At 49.8% G+C, this 20879-nt stretch overlaps 1 protein-coding gene across 1 annotated transcript in view; it reads right to left on the bottom strand.

The window, feature by feature from the left end:
* Positions 1–769: 769 nt before the first annotated feature.
* SMAD3 (SMAD family member 3) overlaps positions 770–20879 on the bottom strand; it is a 50959-nt gene continuing 30849 nt past the window's right edge. The window contains exons 2-9 of the mRNA XM_026040536.1: positions 16664–16857; positions 15736–15870; positions 14982–15056; positions 13143–13193; positions 8541–8753; positions 7252–7389; positions 4912–5056; positions 770–4195 (exon numbers count right to left, since the gene is read on the bottom strand). Of these exons, the coding sequence (XP_025896321.1) occupies positions 4072–4195; positions 4912–5056; positions 7252–7389; positions 8541–8753; positions 13143–13193; positions 14982–15056; positions 15736–15870; positions 16664–16857 (1075 nt within the window). The 3' untranslated portion in view covers positions 770–4071. The remainder of the gene's footprint in view (positions 4196–4911; positions 5057–7251; positions 7390–8540; positions 8754–13142; positions 13194–14981; positions 15057–15735; positions 15871–16663; positions 16858–20879) is intronic.

The raw sequence follows: 20879 nt of genomic DNA, 5'->3' as shown, positions 1-20879 counted from the left end.
GAGCAGAAGGGCACCGGAGCTCCCTGCCCCGGCGCGCGCGGCYCGTCCTCATTCCCTGGTTTCAGAATGGCCCATCCGTGAGCGGGTCGTTCCCAGGGCCAGGCCGGTATCTCGCTGTCACCGCCAGGCCCCGTCCTGGCCAGGGCCTCCTCACACCAGGACCTTCCTGCCAGGACAGACCCACCTTCCTGGCCCGGCCTTTGCCCCCCGAGGGRGGTTCCTCGGACAAGGCTTCTGTGTTCTTCTCATTACCAACCCTGTATTTTGCATCAGCTTCTCATTTCTGGTTTCCAAAGCTCCAAGTGCTTGGAGTTTGCATGAGGTTTTGGGTCTTGGAGTTTTGAGTTTGCAGCAGTTCTGGGGGTCTACTTTTACAATATCCCAACTTGCTCATGAGTTTTTGAATCAAAGTTTATTAAAATGGCAAAAATAGAACTTACAGTTTCACATATATAAGAGGGCATACATAGTACAGGCCTTTAGTAACAAGAGAGGTGACTAATGCGTAAGAAGCCAGAGCCGCTGAACACAGAGGAGGCCGAGGCGCGAGGGAAGGCGCTCGCCGGCGGCCGTCCGGAGGGCGAGGGCTGGCGGCTCCGGCGGCCGCGCTGCAGGAGACAGGCAACAAACCACAACCCGCGCTGCACAAACAGCGTCTGTTCTTCCTAAAACCTCCTTGGGTTGTTCCGGAATCCCAACGGACCGCTGGGAACATCCCCGGGCCCATGGGGAACCGGGYTGGTGACGAGGACACGCGGCAGCGACTTGGGCACGGGGCCACCGCGGGGCTCGTCCTGCCCCACGGCTGCCACGAGGCTCCTGTTCTCAGCCCAGCGCCCTCCTGGTTCCAGCAGTCACCAGAAAGGAACGTGTGAAAGATTTAAGACTCTGAATCCTTCCCCGGGAAAAATTAAATATTTGATTCATCTGAGTATTCAGAAAGACAACATAAATATAAAAGCATGTACATAATAATAAAAAAAAGAAGTATATGGAATTTCTTAACCATACCGCTCAACCGACTACTATATAGAGCCTAATTATTTCTCATTCTAGCTTTACCAGCTTATTTGGGATCCTCCGTTCCTCCTACCCATCCAGTACCTTGGAGAACTGGGAGAGCTCACGGGGTTTGGTGGCGTGGCCAAGTCCTTCAGCGAGTGGCGCTCCCGCTGCTCCCGCCGCTCTTCCCATTCCACAGGGAGCACAAGGCTCAGGCGCCAACACCCGCTGCTCGAGGCCCCGGATGCTCCTCATGTTCCTCGTGCTCCAGCTGAGGGATTCGGTCGCATTTTGCTCCGTGCTTGGTCAAGGCGCAGGGTCCAGCAGCCGGAGCTCTGCAGACATCCGATGTGATCCCGTTTCTCCACCTGGGGACAYGGGCACGTGGAGCCCTGGCATCACCCCGGCACCACTGGATGACTTCTGAGCCTCACCACAAAATACACGCTGCAATTCAGTTCAATACGTTAATAATAATAATACAAAAAAGAAGTAATCACCACAGTCATTCAAAACCACAAGGCCATCAGTATCATCTGCCAGCAGCCAGGCCCTCGCGTGCGGCTGCGCCGGGTAAACAGAGCCCGAGTTCCTGCTAGTGACAGTAACAAAAACGTACGAAATCCCAGTCGGTCCCGCCGAGAACGAGAGGATGTTCCCACGTGGAGACGCAGGCCGAGCCGGGCAGGCCGTGATGTACATTGGTGCTACATTCAAAGCTACTTGGAAAACGGTTTGGAAAAGGAAGCGGCAGCCACGGTGTCCCCTCGGCCTGACTGTGACGTGTGCGGGATCGGCTCCGAGCTCCGGGATCAGCCCTRGGCTCCAGGTTTGGCTCCGAGCTCTGGGATCAGCTCCAGGCTCCATGTCCAGGGTTGGCTCCGGGATCAGCTCTGGGCTCCAGGTTTGGCTCCGAGCTCCGGGATCAGCCCTRGGCTCCGTGTCCGGGATCGGCTCGGCCCAGGACTTTCCATCGGACTTGACGCAACCCAGGAAACCCTGAAACTTCCGTGAGTTGGTGAAAAGGCAACGGGCGAGGGGGAGGAGCGGGAATTACCATGCCAGTGGGGACAAGCTCCTCTGCGGCTGATCTAGACGGGCCGCGTTTTCCATCTGGTGCCCTTTTCCTTAGGGCATGCTGAGGGGAGAGTCTGCCCGTCTATGGGGAATCACAGTCGGCTGCTGGAGGGGCTCAATGAGCCCCGATCCCGCCGGGGCTCCGYGTTGAAGCCCATTCCAGCTCGGAGCGCGGGGTCGGCACCGCTCGGAGATAACAAAAACAGCCCCTTAAACAAGCGGGGAGGAACCCGGGCCGCTTTCACACGGTGCCTTTTCCTTCTGAGCAGAGCCGCGAGGCAGAGCTTTCCACAAAAGCCAGGCCTGGGCTTTGTTGGGACCCCCTGTGTGGGGCATTTCCCAAATCCATCAGGGCGGCAGTCAGAGCTACTTCCGAAGCGGCCACAAAGGAGCATTTACRGAGAGGCTCCTGCTGCACAAGTCCGCACCTCAGAGCCTCAACTGRGCCCTGACACTGTGCAGAAACGAAGACGATCCTGGAGAACCTCCCGTGCTCCAACAGCAGCCTCGACGCGCTGTGCAAGCTCCAGGGAAAATCCCACGGGAAGATATCCAGCTCAGGGAGCTCAGGAGCGCGACGGCCAAAGTCCTCCTCAGCATGTAGGTGTCTCAGACAAAGCATCATCCATGGACTGTCCCTCATCCATGGACCTTCCATCATCTATGGACGTTGGTGACATCTCGGATCCAGGTGCACAGGTCCTGCCGAAGGGAGCGGAGCACTGGGACGGTGGGAATTCCAGCGCCTGGGAGCACGAAACATGGGACTAAAGCCCGAGCAGGAGGCCCTGCCACGAGCAGCACAGCCGGAGCCGGACCCAGCTCGCGTGTCTGTCCTTTACATTAACAAAAAGGAAGATTTCCATAGGAAATTCTGATTAGCATTTTCTCCCCGTCCCCTCCTATTTTGGCACAAATGCACATGACGTTTAACACAGATATAAAGAGCAGATAACTGGATAGCACTGACAAAGGTAGCAGACTTATTTGGCAAATTTGAACCATAAAAACAAGTGCTAGTTGGGGGTGGGGTTTTTTTTCCAGTTGTGGAAGCTGTTTGTCATGACAGTTGCTGCAGGGAAAAACCTATTAAACAGTCTGGAGCATGTATATTTAAAAGGAACATTTTATAATACATGTAAATACACTCTCCCAATTTCTCCAGGCAAAAACACCTCTCAGGGTATTTTAATCAGCTGAAACCAGTTTTCCAACAGAGGTTTCGTCTCCGAGATGTCCTGGTTCACGACGGTCGTGGGTGTCCGCGCGGGACCGTGGAGGCAGCGGCGCTTTGCGAGGGCGCCGCGCGGGCCSGGCCGCTGCCCTGAGCTCTGGGAAGCGGCAAAAACCATCCGATGTGTTGGGAAAAACAGCCTGGGAAGCTGGTGTTGTTACCGCCACGGGGCCGCACGGGAAGGAAGGCGCCGTGTCCGGCGGGAGCTGTCCGGCCGCATCCCCGGCGCGACGGGGATCTCGGCCACRGGTCCCTGTCCCAGGAGGCTCCATCCTCCTGGGAACATCCCTGGGGAAGGGGCTCTGGCAGGTGCTTTGGGYGCTTCCTTTCTGCCCTGGAGCACGGAGAGGACGGTGGCGGATGGCGCTGCTGAACGCACAGGACTCATCTCCATGTATCCGCCCTCTGGGAATGCTGCAGGAGCGGCGCCCGGAGCAGCCTGGGCTCGCGCTGCCCTCCATCCACGGGCTCTACTCCTTGTTTTACCGTTATCCACCTTGGCATCCAAGTCTAACGGCATCGCAACCAAAGTGCTAAGAGTTCCTGTGAAGTGGCTTCAATGGGCGTGGAGTCCAAAAACAAACGAAAAACCAAAACAAAACAGAGAAACCCCAGTTTTTTTTCAGCAGAATCTTTTTTTTTTTCCCCTCCTCATCACTCCAGTAACGGGGAATTTATTACGTGTCTGGCCAAGGGCGAAGCCGATTCCCTTCTCCCGGAGTCCTTGTGCCCTGGCAGCTGCCCCGGGAGCCGCTGCCTTAGGAGACGCTGGAGCAGCGGATGCTGGGGGAGCCCATCTGCGTGAGGACCTTGTCCAGCCACTGCAAGGGCCCGTTGAGGTGCAGCTCGATCCAGCAGGGAGTGCTGGTCACTGTCTGCCTCCTGCCGGGGGGAAAACACGGAATTCAGGTGTCGCTGACAGCATTTCCCAAGTGGRAAGAGGTTTTACAGCCACCCGAGCGTCCTCCTGCCTTAGACAAGAGTGGTGYTCGCTGCACCAGGGGATGTGGTCTCGCCCCTCTGGGCTTTTGGCCAATGCTGCGACTTTGTTAAAAACACACAAACCCCACCAAAACGACGGCCTTTCCCCTTTGTGCTCCCCCTGGTACAACTCCCCCCGGAGCCGGGAGGAAGAGGAGGGAGGCGGCGCTGGGGAAGAGGCCGGGGAGCCTCCTACTCCTGCTCCTTGGAGCCCGGTGCAGGCAGGAGGCAGCTCTGCTCTTGTGGAGCAGCAGGAGGGTTGGGGAGGCAGAGAGGGAGCCTGGAAACAGCCTCCTTTGGAGGCCGCCTTTCCCACGGGAGCAGCTCGGAGCGGGAGGCTCCGGCCTCCTGGGAGCCACAAGGGAGCATCCAAAGGTATCCCACGGGGGCTGCCACCTCCCCCAGCTCCATCCAGACCATCCCACCCTCCCGCCGCGGCCCTTCGGAAAAGCCGCCCCCAGAGCTTCCCGGGGCTCCGGGCGCCGGCTCCGTGCGGAGCAGTATCCCTGCAGTATTAAAAAGCGCTCTGCTAATTGCCCCTCTGCTGAAAGGGGAGCAAAGCAGCCGTGCAGAGCCCGGACGGGGCYGCGAGACGCGCGGCCGGCGCCAGGCCTGACCTGTACTCCGCTCCCCAGCCCTTGACGAAGCTCATGCGGATCGTGCACATCCTGGTGAGCTGGTACACGGCCTCGAAGCCCTGGTTCACTGACTGCGCCAAGAGGGCGGCGAACTCCTGGTTGTTAAAAATCTTCAGGTTGCAGCCTGCGAGAAAAGGAGACGAGAAAAGGCGAGGCTGCAGCTTCACCAGATGAGGAAATCAGGCTGCTTTCTGCGAATGGAAAGAACCTCAGCGCTGCTTTCCCATGTCCCTAAACCATGTGATAATATAGACAGATTGCTTAAACGCAGCGTTGCAGAAAAGGAATTAAAATTGCCACATTTCCATATGCTGAAAGGGACAAAAACACATTACAGGACACAGAGTGATGAATGCCAGGGCTCCTGCACTCCTGCTGTTTACAAGACCAGACTCAGGATCCGCTCGTGGAACCTCCTTCTACCTCCATCACAAACATTTCCTTCACATTGTCTTGCTACAGTCTTGCTGTAACCACAGCGCTCGGCAACGGCAGCTGCAGCAGAGCCTCGAATAAAGGAGGGCACAAACCTAGAAGMGGAACTGGCCGGTGCCAGGGCTACRTGGTCCCCACCAGMAGAAATGGAGAAGTTTTGAGGTGACGCTGCCCCTGGCCAGGCAGCAGCCAGGTAGGAATGAGGGCTCCAAGGCTGCCGGCAGAGCTGCTGCTGCTGCTGCATTCCTCATTCCACCACCATGGGACAAAGAGTTTTCCATTAAAAATGAGATTTTCCCCCAGTGTTTAGTCCAAGCTCAAAGACCGAGAAAAACCCTCTGCTGTTTTTAGGCTGTAAAGGTGAAATCTAATCACTTTCCTAAGGGGTAAAATAAATAAAATCATATAGAAATCCCTCTCTCAAAAGAAGTTGYTGCTACGCTTGCCTTCTCCCAGATAACCAGAAACCAGTTAAATCCCAAGACTTGGCACAGAACTCGCGCTCATTTGGGATTACATATGGGCCGAGTCTGAAAAACAACCGCTTGGACTGCGACGAGCTGTACTTTTTTATTTAGAAATGATTTCTGGGCACATTCTGCTGGGCTGGCCCCCTGTTCCGGCTCGGACCGCGTGCAGCAAAGCTGCATCCGAGAGCTCTGCAGCTGCAGGATCGGCTGCCCGTCCCTGTGACCTGCAGGAGCTCAGCCCAGGAGCCCTGTATCCTGCAGAGGGWTCCAAGACGTGTCACCCACGCTGCAGTGTCGGGGGGCAAACGGGAAGGACAAGAGCAAGGAAGGCAGCTCAGATTTGCAGGACTGCGCAGGGAGAGGTCTCTTGTGCATGAGAGGAGAGGGAAAACTAGCTCCTGTCAACATGGGCATGAAGAGACTACTTCAAACCCAGCAAAGATCATCTGAAGAAGAATCTGAGCAGACTGTGGCGAAGAGGGGAGAGCTGCAGTCCAAGAAAAGTGCCTCCCTCCCATGAATCTGCAGCGGGACTGTGGGTTGTTTATGTCTTCAGATGTTGACTCTAGCCAGGGTGGACTCCTGTGATGTGGCTGCAGAATTAAGTCATGTTTGCAGCACTGGCAACTGCCTCTGAGGAAGGAAACCCATTCAGATGGGCCGGAGCTGGAAGTGCACAGATCTCTCCTCTCAAGAGGGACAATCGTTATTCCAATATTTCTACATAAAAATGCTTGTTTTTTAAATATATACCTACTTTTAGCTGTAAGGCATTAGCTTTCGTAAGCCCAGCTAAATTCCCTAGTGAAAGGCCTCCTCTCATACTAATTCCTGCATGTATCCAACATAGAAGTATTTTTTTCCTAGACAGATGCAATAAATTTCCTTGTAAACTTTGAGCATACTTCAGACATGTGTGTGCTGTAACCAGGACAACACCGAAAATGTGCTGAAGATGTGATTTCTCTAGAAAAAAACTCATTCATAAAAGGGGAAAAAGCATTACCATGGGGCAGAAAAAAAAATATTTAAAACGATTATTGGTGAATTTAAATTAACAAAGGTTTCTTACATATCTTCTTTCACTTAAAGGTACAAACATAATTATGAAGATATTTACCAAGTAATTAATACTCGGTCTGCAATAACGGGRCTGATAAAACGCTGCACCTAGGGGGCAAACGCTTGCTGGAGAGCACGTAACATCCTCCTTTTCCATTCTGTTATCCTTCATGCCAAAGCCAGGTCCTGCTCAAGCTGACAAATCCTTTTATTTGCATTAAACAGAGTTTCTGGCAGCTGCCCGGAACAGAGGAGAGCAAATCCAAGCCTGCCTTGAGGAGCAGCTCCCGGTCCATAGCAGGGCTGTGTTTTCCACGGGCAGGGGCCGTGCGGGCCCGGGGGTGCCCCTTACCTGGCGGGATCTTGCAGACGGTTGCGGGGTGCCAGCCGTAGCGCTGGTTGCAGTTGGGGGACTGCACGAAGATGGCACTGTCACTAAGGCACTCGGCAAACACCTCCCCGCCGATGTAGTAGAGTCTCACTCCTCTTCCTAAGGAAACACACGGCACCGTTTGGGGTTAGTTTAAAACTTGTGCCTGCCAAATTTATAAAGAGGTTAAGATATAAAGGACCTTTGCTCCGGCGAGATCTCCCAAAGCAGAGACTGCAACTGCTTCTTCCAAGCAGAGGCGCCCCTGCTATTTTCCATATGAACCTTCTATCASTTAACGCACCATTTCCAGCCTGCTCCGAAAGTCATCCCAGCTGGATGCAACTGTTTATTTATTTACTTACTGAATGGGAATGAAGTTATGCAACATTTTCAAACAGTTGTCTCTTGCTTGAGATTACACGTGTACACAAGGACAAACATACATTTCCCATATAAGTTCCTACAAATCGTTAAAATCTCTGTTAATAAAGAAACAAATTTCAGGAATTTGTCTTTGTTACTCAAATAAACCTCTGTTGTGGTCKTACTTTGCTATTTACAAATCCTGCATTCTTTCTTCCATGCAGCATAAGAAATCTGCTGAATTTAAGGTCTGATTTCAGATTCTCTCTCTCTCTTTTTTTTTTTTCCCCATTATAAATCATTTTAGTAACAAACAAGAAAAGATCCTCCTGTAAAAAAGTTCAGCTGTCTAAGAAGAGCACAAGGGAGAACAAAATCAAGACAAAAGACAGGATGGTTTTTGGATGGGAGTTAGCAGAAAATAAAGCAAAGCTTATGCACTTTTGCCTCTCATTAAAATTACATATGTCTGGGAGTTCAATCGAGAACAAAATTGAGTCCTAGCTTGCAGAATAAGGAGGAGGAGGAACTGAGGTGAAAAATCAATCAGCTAAGTTTCTGTGATGARTCAGTTAAAAAATAAAATAGTGCAGAAGGGAAAACAGAAAAACCACACTTCCATTCGCAGCCACCCAAATAAAGCTCCGAAAAGTGCATGTAAAAGCTTAAATTCCGTCCATCTCCATTATATGCAACAATTTCAGTATTCCTTAAGCGTCTTCCTTACTCCACTTTTATGAAAATGAATTCTCTATGGAAGATGAGCCTGCAACGACAGCAGACACTCAAGTGTCGCAGCTGTAAAACGAACCAAGCTCGATGGCTGTTGGTAACTAAGAGGCTCCACGTGCAGAACTTCCCTTGCCCCTCGRCAGCCCCAACCAACAGCGGGAGGCAGGAATTACCGATGTGCCGCCGGGTGAGCTCCACCGCCGCGTTCCTGTTCACGTTGGAGAGCAGCCCGAGGCAGAAGCGCTCGGAATTCGAGGGGTCGGTGAAGCCATCCACGGTCATGGAGGGCTGGGAGGCGTGGAACGTCTCTCCCACGCGCTGGTTGAGCTCGTAGTACGATATGGAGCACCAGAAGGCCGGCTCGCAGTAGGTGACGGGCTGCAGATCTGCACAGAGAGAGGAGCAAAATGAACCACGTGGAAAGGGAWGGAGGAGAGATGGGCACGGGAAAGGAGCCTGCTTTGGAATAGGGCTTTGCTCCATTTCTTGGGCTTTCTTTAAGCACCAGGCTTTAATTACTCGACAGATTTTAATGGACTGCAGATAGAAAGTCTGATCACTCCCAGAGCTCCCAGATCACAGAGTCAGGTATCAGTCACCTAGTAAGAGGGGTGTCCACTCTAGTAAGAGGGGTGTCCACTCAACCATACTCGGAGAAAACCCCAAAAATAAACTCTGCTTTTCAATGACATTTTTAGGCAGCCAGTACCTTAAAAAGAGCAAAGAAGAGAGGAGGAGGGAAAGAGCAGGCCACAACACCGGTCTGGGGAACGCTGATTTGGGGCACTTATAGCAAAGCAGCCAGCAATTCAACTTTGGCTCTCCCTGGCTCTGTCACGTCCCTCTAGCATTGCAGAAACCAGTAGTTATTTGCAATACGCACCATGTTGCACAACAGTGGCATCAAACTCATTTAAATGGAGGCAGTCTCASGAAGAGGACACTTTGCATGCATGAAAATGGGACAGTCAAGAGGCTTTAAGTGATTTAACTGAAACCAATGAGGGTTTTACTGCTGATTTCAGAGCAGGGAGGCTCACGTGTCAGATATTCTTGGAAAGGCTGCGTTAGATGGTGCCCTGTGACCTGCTGAGCAGAGGAAGGGACAGGCAGACCAAGCTAAGTGCTAAGTGCTCCATGAGCCAGGCTCAGCACCCGCAAGAGAAGCAAAGGAGCAGCCTCCCCTCCAAAACCATCACCACCCGGAGCTCGGTGGGACAGGAATCAACACCGTGTCAAGGTGTAGCTGTCATTTCTTCATATTTTAAGCAATTTTTAGAGCCAAAAACCAGTCCCTCTCCAATACACAGAGATGTTGGTGAACATGTCCAGGAGTCACACGTTTGCTTTGTGTTTTTCCCTTTTCGTCTTTGCATTYCTCTCCCATAGAGCAGGACCGATGCTGGGCGCAGAGCAGCCCCGCGTGCTCCGCACAGGGGCTCAGCAAGAGCTGCACGGATCAGATGTCGCTGCTCGTGAGAGGCTGTTCAGCTCCCGCAAACACAAAGCAACCCTGATCCTTTTCAGTAACGGCCTCACGTCGGTGCTGTCCAAGTTATAAAAGCCCCGAGGCCTCTGTTGATCTCTACACTCTCAAAGTCCTTCCCTTGCGCAACCCCCTCYGCTGGGTTGGGCTCAAGGAAGCTGGGGATACCTCACTGAAAGGTCCACGGAAATTTCCCTTCCAGCTTAATTTGCARCTTGAGGAAAGACACAAGCCAACAAATCTCACTGTTCGCCTCTAAAAAACGCAGCTAAGCTTTTCATGCAGCTGCTTCTCCTGTGAATTGTAGTCTCAGGCTCAGGCTGGAACGGGTGAGTTAGCTCTCATGTTGTATTAGTTGCCTCCTGAACATTCATTTGGAATTTTATGAATTTACTGCTTGGGAAAAAGTAGGCCAACGTAGCTGTGTACCCAGCGGGCCGACATAATCGACTCAAACGTAATACATCAAGCTCAAGTAAACCCTGCCCGAGTCTTCCCCGCAGTTCTGCCAGGGCGTTCCAGCCCTGACTCACTGCAGCTCTGCTTCCACAAGCCCCGATTTTCCTCGTGCCAACGGGTCCTTATCACGCCACACGCATGGGAGTTGTGCAACGTGAGTAAGTGCCCCTTGAATACCAGCACGCTGGCCAGGCTGCCGCTTCCCCACGAGACACCAGCACGATCTGCTCGGATCTGCACAAAYGCCGCGCGTTTTGCACGTGCTACAGCGCGCGCCGAGGGATAAGAGCAGTTGCTACCCCAGTTTTAACTCAAATTTTTGATACACAATGTGTATTAGCAGTTTACTACTTGTTCTACAGCTGTGTCAGAGCCTCCTGCATTATTTTTTTGGTTTGTGAGGCAGGAGTTGGAGCTGAGAGGCGTCCACGCTCCCTGCTTTGAGAAGGGCCCTCTCCTCCGGCTTCGCAAAYAGCCTTTCCCCACGGGAGCTGACCAAGGGCTGCACCACGGGGTCCCCACGCGCTTTTCCCGTTCTCCTCAAGAGCTTCTGCGTCAAGCAAAGGGGGCCAGCGGGTTTCCAAGGGCCGCCCCGCTCCGCAAGGAGCATCCCGGAGCGCTGCGCCTGGCCCCCGGCCACGGCGGCTCCCGCCAAGGCCGCCCTCATTCTCGCTTGTTTGCTGTGTTTTTTCCAGCCCGAATGGAAGTAATGCAAAGAGCTCACTGGGTATTTATAGCTTCCATTTCAAGCCTGCGCCTGACAACTGAAAGTTTGGACCCAAACTAGAYTGCTTCCAAATCAAACACAGCCGCTGAAAGGAGGAAAGAGAAAAGGCCGTTTCCAATACGTTACCTTGCAGCACGCTTTGTGTCTGTGAATAAGACGAATTGAAATTCCCTGCGTTTCTTCCCTCCCCTTTCACAGTCTTACACTGAAATCCAGCAGCTCGAGCAAACCTTGTGCCTGTTGTCCTAAACAGTCTTATCACCTYTGCAATTTGGGGGAACATGGGACATTTTGGCCATGGGACATAAGGCCAAAGTTCAGCCTACACTAAGTAAACTGTCTTAAAAGCATTAGGTAGTTATATTTAAATAATCTGAGGGATGCAGCCCTGCAACATGATTTTCTTAATGCAGACTGCAAAACAGAAAAAAAAAAACAAAACAAACGAAGAAAAACACCACATTCCACTACTGAGAGCTTGCGAAAGCTTTCCAGTGTTGTACAGTGCTGTGCTCCTCACATTTCTGCTCAAGTTTCTTAACAAACACACAAAGAAAGCCTGATAAGCCCTCTGCAAACGCAAGCACAGCCCTGGCCGCTGAAGTGCTCTGTGTATCTGCAGCGTTGAGTGCACAGCAAAGGCAGGAGCCCTGCAGGGCAGCGGCCACTAGCAGGTTCTCCTCCAAACCTGCAGAGAACAAGTTCTCCTCTCACAGCCTGGTCTTCAGACACTGTCGCACTGSAAGGCTCCTGGGCTGCTTGTGTTTTCACCTGTGTTCCTCTAAGCAATACGCAGCTCCTTGCTTTAGTTGTGCAGCGCAAGCAGCACGGATGATGACAAGGTTTTCATGAGCCACTTGTTACAGCTGTCCGTATCTGTGCCACTTAACTGAGTTTACAGCATCCTTAGGTGCAAAGATTTACAGTAATGCTTTTATGGAGAGGCTCTTACTTTGCAGAAGTTCTTACCTAAAGGCAATAAATACGTGGTTTGTAAAACTTAAGAGTTACACTTTAACGTTGAGGAGTAAATATATTTTTCCGATGTCTGCTCCCTAGATTACAAAGGGACTCCTTGTGGTTACCAAGTTTTGCCTGATCCCACTGAGTTTTGTCACCACACAGCACATCAGGCACCACTGGACCCATCAGCTGAGCAGCATGTGTTAATAACCAGAGTCCTGGCTGCAGTGATTTGCAATGGGGCCTCTTTCCTAGAAACTCCTTTTCTCCTTGCATAAGGCAGATGCCACAGGCGACTCGCCAGGTTGGTTTTGTTGCCTGTAATTGGCTTTTTATTTTCAAGCTGACATGAACTGCTAGAAATTCCCAAGTCCCAAGCTGCACACTTGAGTGTAATGGATTAAAAAGGAGAAAAGAAATCTCCTTCAACAGCTCCAAGATATCTACAAGGCAGCCAGTGACTGACAAATTTTGGAGCAATGTCAAAGTACCCTCTGACAGGGCTAAAAGCATATGCAGCCTTTATGGCTCTTCAAGAGTAATCTCAAGTGGCCCATGTCTGCTGGCTTAATGAGCATTTAGAGAACTGATCCTGCAGTTAGACGGGTATGAGGGTTTTTTTGTTTTATTTTTTTTTTTTTAGGATTGGCTGTTGAGAGCAAATTCATATCGGGTGAAAGCAAAGAACCGGTGAAGTTCAGGTCTTCCTTGTCTACAGGCACAAAAATAAAGGGCAGAACTATTGAACTACTTGAAAGGGTAACAGAGGTTCAGAGAGAGCCACAAAACCTCTAAYAGTATCTCAAAGGCAAGGGCCTTTTTCAAAAGCTACTATTACTTTGGCTCCTATATGTATTTTACTRTGCGCCCTTCAAAACCAAACAAAAACTCGTCACATCAATTGCAATTCTTCCTCATTCTCTCTGGTATCCCTCTGCCACCATTTCTTGTTTTTTACTTAACTCTGTGATGTAAGCTCAGACTTGGTTCATACAGAACTACTACAAGCCACAAGGATTAGCAGAAAGGAGTATCAATAGGGGTCACAACTTTATCAAAAGTGCACAACCTTCAGAAATAGCCTCATCAATAAAATATTACTATCTTAATTATAGTCAGTTTTCAGGATCACATGCTTACCAAGATTATTGTGTGCTGGAGACATAGGATTTGGTGATAAGTTTGGAGAACCTGAAAACCAAGACATAATTGTTAATATAGTAACTGCACAACGGAAAATATACAGCAAATTCAGCCTGTTGCAAGGGTATCCCATTTGCTCAGCTAAACTTCATTTAGTGACACCAGCAGCTTCTCTGATGTTGATTACATTGATGTGGACTCCACGAACTTACAACCCATGTCATTTACTGCATCGGCTTCCTAGGTCTGCAATACATCTGAACATCTTCCTGCTGCAACCACGTAGTCTTAACCCACCAAATTTCAAAACCAGGCATGCAGATGTCCATTTTATTTTCACATGCAGCTACAAAACTACAAGTACCATGACGACAGTTAGCTGGACATGTAAGGGCTCATCCAGGTATTAAATATATTCACACAAACAGTGTACAGTAAGTTTAACGTGCTACTACTTGGCATCAGGACAAATGAATACGGGCTCAAGCTATGTAGGTCTGAGTAAACAAGTGTCAGAATTTTATCCCCAGTCATTTCAATTTGGGCCACATGTTTCGGGCATATTTTACAGCAACTGCATCCAGAAGTCCAGAGCAGCTTCCACAGTCTCTGGGTAACACATGTGAGCAGAAAAGTGCTACAGATCCTCTTTCTTTCTTTCTTTCTTTCTTTCTTTCTTTCTTCCTGCACCGAGCCCAGCTGGGCTTCTTTAAAATTTGTTTTTCTATAAAGTGAGAAGCCCATGACATCTGAAGGAATGTAAGAAAGGCAGACGGAATACATGCAGCATTTGAGAACACAAATTGGGTATTTATAGCATCGTCCAGGCCAATCCCATTCCAGCACTCTTTCCCCAAAGGTCCTCTATACATTCCAGATGCTAACCACATCACCAATAATTGCCTGTGCCAAAATGGATTGTGTCAATAGGCTYATGTTTGATGTAGACAAACCAACCCACACTGCCTTCCTCCATCTGTACCGCTGCGGTGAAAGACTGTAAATCAGTCACCCCTCTTTTAGAATCCCACATATACTCGACAGCTAAAGACGTGCACAGAAACCAAGACATTCGTGTGCAGCATTTGCCTTAACTAGGTTCTGCCTGCCTCTCTTTCTTTAAGTGCAACGTATTTGCATATCCCTCTTGCATCAACCCTTCTAACAAGAAACGTGTTTTTGCTTTTCAAGCAGAAGTTTTAGAAATTAAGAGCTGGATTCAGCAATTCCTACTCACAAGCAGTGACACCATTCAGAGCAACAGGATGGCTTAATAAACAGCTGCTCCCAGGAAGATCAGACTCGCACGTTTAATTTTGAAGTGTCAATACAGCTTAGCTTGAACGCCGAGACAGGTGCCTCTAAATCTAATATAAAGCAACTTCTTTCCTTGGCAATGAGAAAGCACCTCTGCTTTTAATGTTCACTGGGATATAGGCCCAGTGATGGGATAAAACCCCTTAAAACCAATCTGCTAGCAGTCATTTCCAAAGTAAACAACTAAATGATCAGAAAAATGCCTCTGTACAACGTGCCAACCACATGCACGGTCACTCTGCAGGGCAAACCCGCATCCTCAGATGAATCTCTGCTCTTCCAGGCTGCTTAGTAACATCTAAGGATGGATGTTGGAGAGAACAGGAACAGGAACATGCACCAAAAAAGCACAGAGTATATAGGGTTATATTTTACATGAGATGGTTGACTGCACCTGTATTCCTACGGGGATAAAATACCTCGAAACACCTTCTGAACTTTAGTGCTGCAACGAAAAAAAGTTAAAGGTCTCTCTGATATGACCTAGAAAACTGCCCTTTATGGCAGAAGATGACTTACCTGCATCCATGCTGGGGTTCATCTGGTGGTCACTGGTTTCTCCATCCTCACTCAAATAGCCTGGAGGGGGTGTCTCTGGAATCACAGAGAGTCAAACTRTCACTGCAACTATGTGCAAAGTCCGGAACATAATTCTCAGAGACCTTCAGTTTGCTATTCACAATTACCCCCTCCCCAAAAAAGAAAAGCATTATTTTTCTTCCTCTAGCTGCTGCCAGTAGGAACAAGGGGCACAGCATATCTCTGAATAACAGGAGGGGAAAAAAGATCTTGGGATTTGCAGTCTGATATATTTTTTTGCCAAGTAGGCAGTTTTCTATCCAGATTTTCTCCTTCTCCTGTGTGCAGCTGCACAGCTCGTCCATGCAAATAAGGTGTAAACTGCTTGTAAAAGAGAAATGTAACTGCAAGAGCTCAATTTCAATGGAAATTTACACGATTTTACCCAAATTCCAATGACTGAATTTCGTTCAACGCTAAACTTGTTACAGGAACATTCTGCTTTAGAATCCCCAGTAAATCCTGGGTATGCAGTACTGAGGGGAAGAGGCAAATCTAAAGCAAGAAAACAAACCTATGAACAGCACTGCTGTGTGGCTACGTTCACAGCTTTTATCTGTTTTGGTTCTGGTTCCCACTCCTTAGCTTCACAGCAGCAATGGAGCCACAGACTTTGCAGCTCTACAAATTCACCCAATTCAGGGGGCAGACCGTCCCTTTTCCCTCCGCTTGCTGGATGGAAGGTACCCGGTACCTGGAATGTAGTTGCTCTGTGGCTCGATCCCTGCTGGGAAGTTAGTGTTCTCGGGAATAGAATGACTGTAATCGTCCAAGGGCGGGAACTCGGCGGGAATCTCCGTGTGCCGAGGCACCAGCACCGGGGGTAGCACTGCACAAAGGGAAAAAAATACATTAACATCTTCAAAATAAAACGACTGAAACGCTAGGAAATGAAGAGAAACCAGTTTAGAGCAACACCCTTACTACGTGCAACTGCAAAGTCCTTAATCAAGAGACATAATTTGATATTTTCTCCTGAGATAAGAGCAGTAGTTGGAGATGCTATTCTTAACATATCTCAGCTGGGAATGAGAGTATTTGCTTATCTGAACACACCTAGTCTGGGTGTTTGCATCTTCATGGCCAAATTAACAACTCTGCTTTGAAAAGCAGGAGATTCAAAAGAAACTTCGCATTAAATGTAACTGCAAGTTAGGTCTAGCAAGCATTTCCCAGACTGGTTCTGCAGATCTGGGCTGGCATACACAGATTTCCTGTGTAACCTACAGCTACACATGAAAGTCTCTTCCAGAGGCAGCGGGACAACTTCAGAACAGGAAGCCCAAGTGTGCTGGGAGCTCCTCACAGAAACGCTGCAACTTAACAGTACGTTCAGCACTAATTGAGTATCAGTAGTTGGAAGACTCAGAGCACTGCCAGGGCTGGCGCTTTTATCTGCTACTCATGTGGGTCTGCGTGCACACGGTGCCACGTTGGGAACGTGCCAACACCACAGCCTTGGATCTCATTGATTTTTCAGTGATATTTAACCCCCACCCCAGTGCAGACCTACACATTATCCTAGCACCTATAGCAGGAGACTGTCATCAGTAACACTTTGGTTCTAACCCTGCAGCCCTGCTGCCTTTTTCCACTCGGAATCCCGATTTTGGCTGCGGTACCTGGCGTCTCCACTCTTTGGTAGTGGTAGGGGTTCACGCAGACTTCGTCCTTCTTCATGTTGAAGGCGAACTCGCACATCTCCATGGCGCGCAGCTCATGGTGGCTGTGGAGGTCCGGCCAGCGCCACAGGCGGCAGTAGATGACGTGCGGGAGGCCCTTGCGGTGGGACACCTGCAGCCGACCATCCAGGGACCTGCAGCGGGGATATAAGAATAACACAGACTGGCCTTAATGCATGTGCTTAGATATAAGGAGGAGAACAACGTGGGTTGGCCTTAACGCACGTGCTCTGCTGGCCACGTTCATCCGTGTATATAACATGAACAACATGGTGTGTAGACGGCACGTTCTAGTGGTGCCCGAAGCAGCAGCAACGAGGTTCAGGTCTCTGAAAACAGAGAAGTGTCTATTTCATAGGCAGCTTTAGTGTGGGTACGTTCGTTTTCTGAGAAGAAGCTAATGTGGAGGTGGTAGGAGCTACAGCAAGCCACAAGGCATCGATCCAGCTGCCCGCTGGAGGCTGGTGAGCACCAAGGAGCACCCTGCAGCCGCAGCGCTTGCTGCAGCGCGTGGTTTCATTCTGAAACAGAACCTAGAAAATACAAAAAGACTCATTTGTGTTCTGGTATTCGAAGCCCCATTTCCCACCTATTCCCATCTTTGCCTCAGAATGGTCTGTTCCCAGCAGACCTTCCAGGGAAGCCAGCCGGGCGGGTTCAGCTCCCAGCTCCTGCAGGGAAAGGGCCCTCAAGCAATTTCTTCCAACATTTTCACTTCACTTCCCTTGTTTTTCTTAACGAGTGAAACAAAACATTTCAGGAGGTTGCTGAAATGAAATATATATTTTAATTTGTCCAGGAAAAGGAAAAAAAAAGGAAAATTGAAATTTTGCTCAGAATTATTTTCCTTGGTTCTTCGTGCTGTTAGCCRATCGAGAAGAACGAAACCACCCCACACGGGTGATTATTCCTAGTCCGCTCTTCCCAAAGCGAGGCACACACCTCCTGCCGACACCGTTACAAGCGGCGGGGCGGCACCAACAACCCACACACGCTGCTCCCGAGCAACACTAGATTTAGGGGAGCAGGGGAACAGCCGCACGTCAAACAACTGCCCRAAGGAATCCCTGCCATCGCCGCGGGACTTGTCGGTACAGGAAGCACCAGAAGCTGCAAGTGTTCCGCAGTCCTGAAATACGCACAACACCCGCAGCCATTATTTATAGCACGCAGGTATTTGCTTCTATTCGGTTATTTCTGGGTCACGCATTCTCCCCATGCCAGAGCGCTGTATCCCACACTGCAGCCTCTCTGCAAAGGGGCAAACAGACAGTTCGGCATCCGGCGGGATTCCCAGGCAGCTCCTGGCCAAGCTCCTCGTTGGGATGGTGAAGGATGAGCGCGTGGAGCAGGGGAAGGACCCGCAAGGAGACCCCAGCACCTTGCAAACAGGAGAACATTACRTTGCATAACAGGAATTTGACTTCTAGGCTTCATTATGTTTTCTTCTTTTAAAACTCCTTATTTAATTTGTAGGATTCTGAATCAGGAAAGGGAAAACAACAAAAACAACAGCTTAAAAATGGGCCCTTGTTCTTTCTTGTTTTCCTCACTGAGCATCTTTACAGCTGTCTTTGAGATGGTTATTCAGCATCCTCCCTCCCCTTGCTCTCTTCAAGAGAAAAGCTGAAGTTGGTTGAATGCAATAATGATGCAAAGGGATAAGCAATAAGGTATTTCCAGCCATGAAAACAATCCTGCTAATATTAACATTTATCCAGGCACACATTCATTTCCCTGTGTTCCCTCTTCTCACACCTTCACATTGCTCTTTGCAAGGCCCATCACTTTGATCACCTGCCATTAAGTGACCTCCCTGAGAGCAAATGCCTCAATGCTCTTTAAAAACCAAACATTCCCACCAAAAAAACCCTAAATCTAAGGACTGACCTGCACCATAAGCAATAGCACGTGCAAAAAAAGGGCTAAGGAAAAGAGAAATGATCAGGAGAACTAAATTACACATTTCTGAGAGTTCTTTATTAAAAACCACGAGCAGAAGCTATTTTTTAAATCCATGACAAACAACTTGCCAGTGTGCTCTGAAGTGCTGTTACTAAGAACTGTGGCCACGGGCTGTGACTTTCTGTTGAGCACAAAGCACGGCAAGCAGTTTAAGCAGTTCCTTACTGGCCGTGCATCTGGGCCGCACCAGGAAAGGCAGCATTTATTCACGGAGCAAAATCTGGCTTTTGTGTCCGGAGACCAGAAATATCCACAGGGCTGACGGAGAAGTTGGATAAAATCTCAACTTTCCCCGAGTACTAGCCAAATGAATAACACTGAATAAGAAAAAGCAAAGAAAAAAGGCGCATACAGCACATTAGTAACTCAAAAGCTGATCCATTGCCATCCCTTTCCCCTCGGTTTGCTCGGCATCACTCACTTTTCCCATCTCTGGGCAGCTTTAACTGCTGTTATTCTGGAAGCAGGAGTGGCCGTGTCCAGCTGGGGTTTGCAAGGCACGTTACTGCACGGCCATCAAGGAGCCTGGTAATTAATATCTCTACCTCAGCACTTAAATATATAGATGATCAAAAGAACAAACAAACAGCTCCTTAATCTGCAGCACAGCTCTGTGGAGAAGCTTACACCCAAAGCAAGGAAGTTAAGTGACTCTTCCCAAATTAAAAAAAAAATGCATCAGAGCAGTTAATTCCTCCCTTAATTCTATAAAAGGGCACAACTTTGTGCTGGGCTCCCTCTTTCACCTGTCCCGCTTGCTCTTCCTGCTCCGGCTCTCCTGTGGCTGCAGGGACCGTCTCTCGGCGAGCTGCTGGTGGCAGCAGGAGCAGCGAGGGCAGGACGGGGACACCAGGATGTCACGGGCTCATCCAGGACCCCGTGCCCGGGCAGTCGTGCCCTATGGGTGCACATTTCCTTACAGCTAGGTATAAACCCATGGCCCAGCTCCACCAGGCCCGGAGCAGAGAGGACTGCAGGGCCAATCCCGATCCCTCCGATGCCGTCCTGGTCTCCAGGCTTTGCCAAGGAGCCGGCATGGCGGGATCCAGCAGCGTGTCCCGTGGCCTCTTGCCTCCTGTTTGCATCTCAGCCCTTCCTACAGCTCTGCAGCCACCCCCTTCCCCCAGCAAAGGGCTGCAGAAACAGCCCACGAGCTGATGGCAGCATCAGATTATGAAAGCATGAGTCATTTATTCAGATTCCAGGAACGCTGAGCTCTTTAGCAGGTGCCTTGGGAGCCTATTTTTCAGTCTAATTTCAGGTTCAGACATAAGTACATTTTATTGGTTTACCATAAACTGTCCGTCCACCGCGGCTCCTGCGAAGCCTCCTCGCCGGCGCCGTGCGCGCTTCCCGCTATCCCAAACGCTCCGCGTGGATCTGGTTTGGCCACGTGAGGACACGCTCCGACGGCTTTTCCCTCTCTGCTTTTTGCTAATCTCTCCGCCTGCTTTCACTGCAGCTACAGGGTGTTACGGAGCAAACGCTGCTCCCTTTCGCTCTGTTTTTAGCTCATTTTCTCTCTCACTTCCTCATTTTTGCTAGCCCACAGCAGTGGTAATAGGGACTTTGGAGGCCCTGSCGCGCATTTCCTTCCCCCTCCTTATCCCCAGGAAGGCCTAATATATCCTAGGGGTTGATTAAGGCTTATATCATCAAGAACTCACTTCCGGCCTCCCCAATACTGTTATTTCTGCCATCTCGTCCAGATGCACCTGGACCTGCACAGTGCTGGGCAGTTCTCAAACAGAGATGCACATTTCCAGCGCTGCATTTCAAAAGGAATGGAGGGAATTACTCCCAAGCATCASACACTACTGCACAGACACCTTTTCCAATAAGTGCAGCAGAAACTAGAGCTAAAACACAACCTCCACCTCCCCACGTGGGGAAACCCTCCTCCACCTGCAGAACCAGCCAGCAGCAGGACGGGCCCGGTTATTGTCACTGCAAGAAGTAAATCGGCTACATTTTGCTAAGAACGTGGCGATTTATTAGTATTAATTTACTAATAAATTGCCATGAGTAGAAATTGAAGAAAAAAGGAAGTGGAACGTGAGGTCAGAAGTGACGGTATCACTTCCGAGCCTTTTTTCATTCTTTTTTGAAACAAACGCAACTCCCAGCGCGACGTTTACAAACCCTCCAAACGTTACACCCTTTTTTCCTAAGCAGATAGCCCTTTTATTTA

The sequence above is a fragment of the Nothoprocta perdicaria genome, unplaced genomic scaffold (assembly GCF_003342845.1).
Source record: "Nothoprocta perdicaria isolate Ctin4 unplaced genomic scaffold, notPer1 scaffold_26, whole genome shotgun sequence".
Classification (NCBI taxonomy): domain Eukaryota; kingdom Metazoa; phylum Chordata; class Aves; order Tinamiformes; family Tinamidae; genus Nothoprocta; species Nothoprocta perdicaria.
Note: the sequence above shows the minus strand (reverse complement) of the source record. Positions and strands in the feature narration are given on the sequence as shown.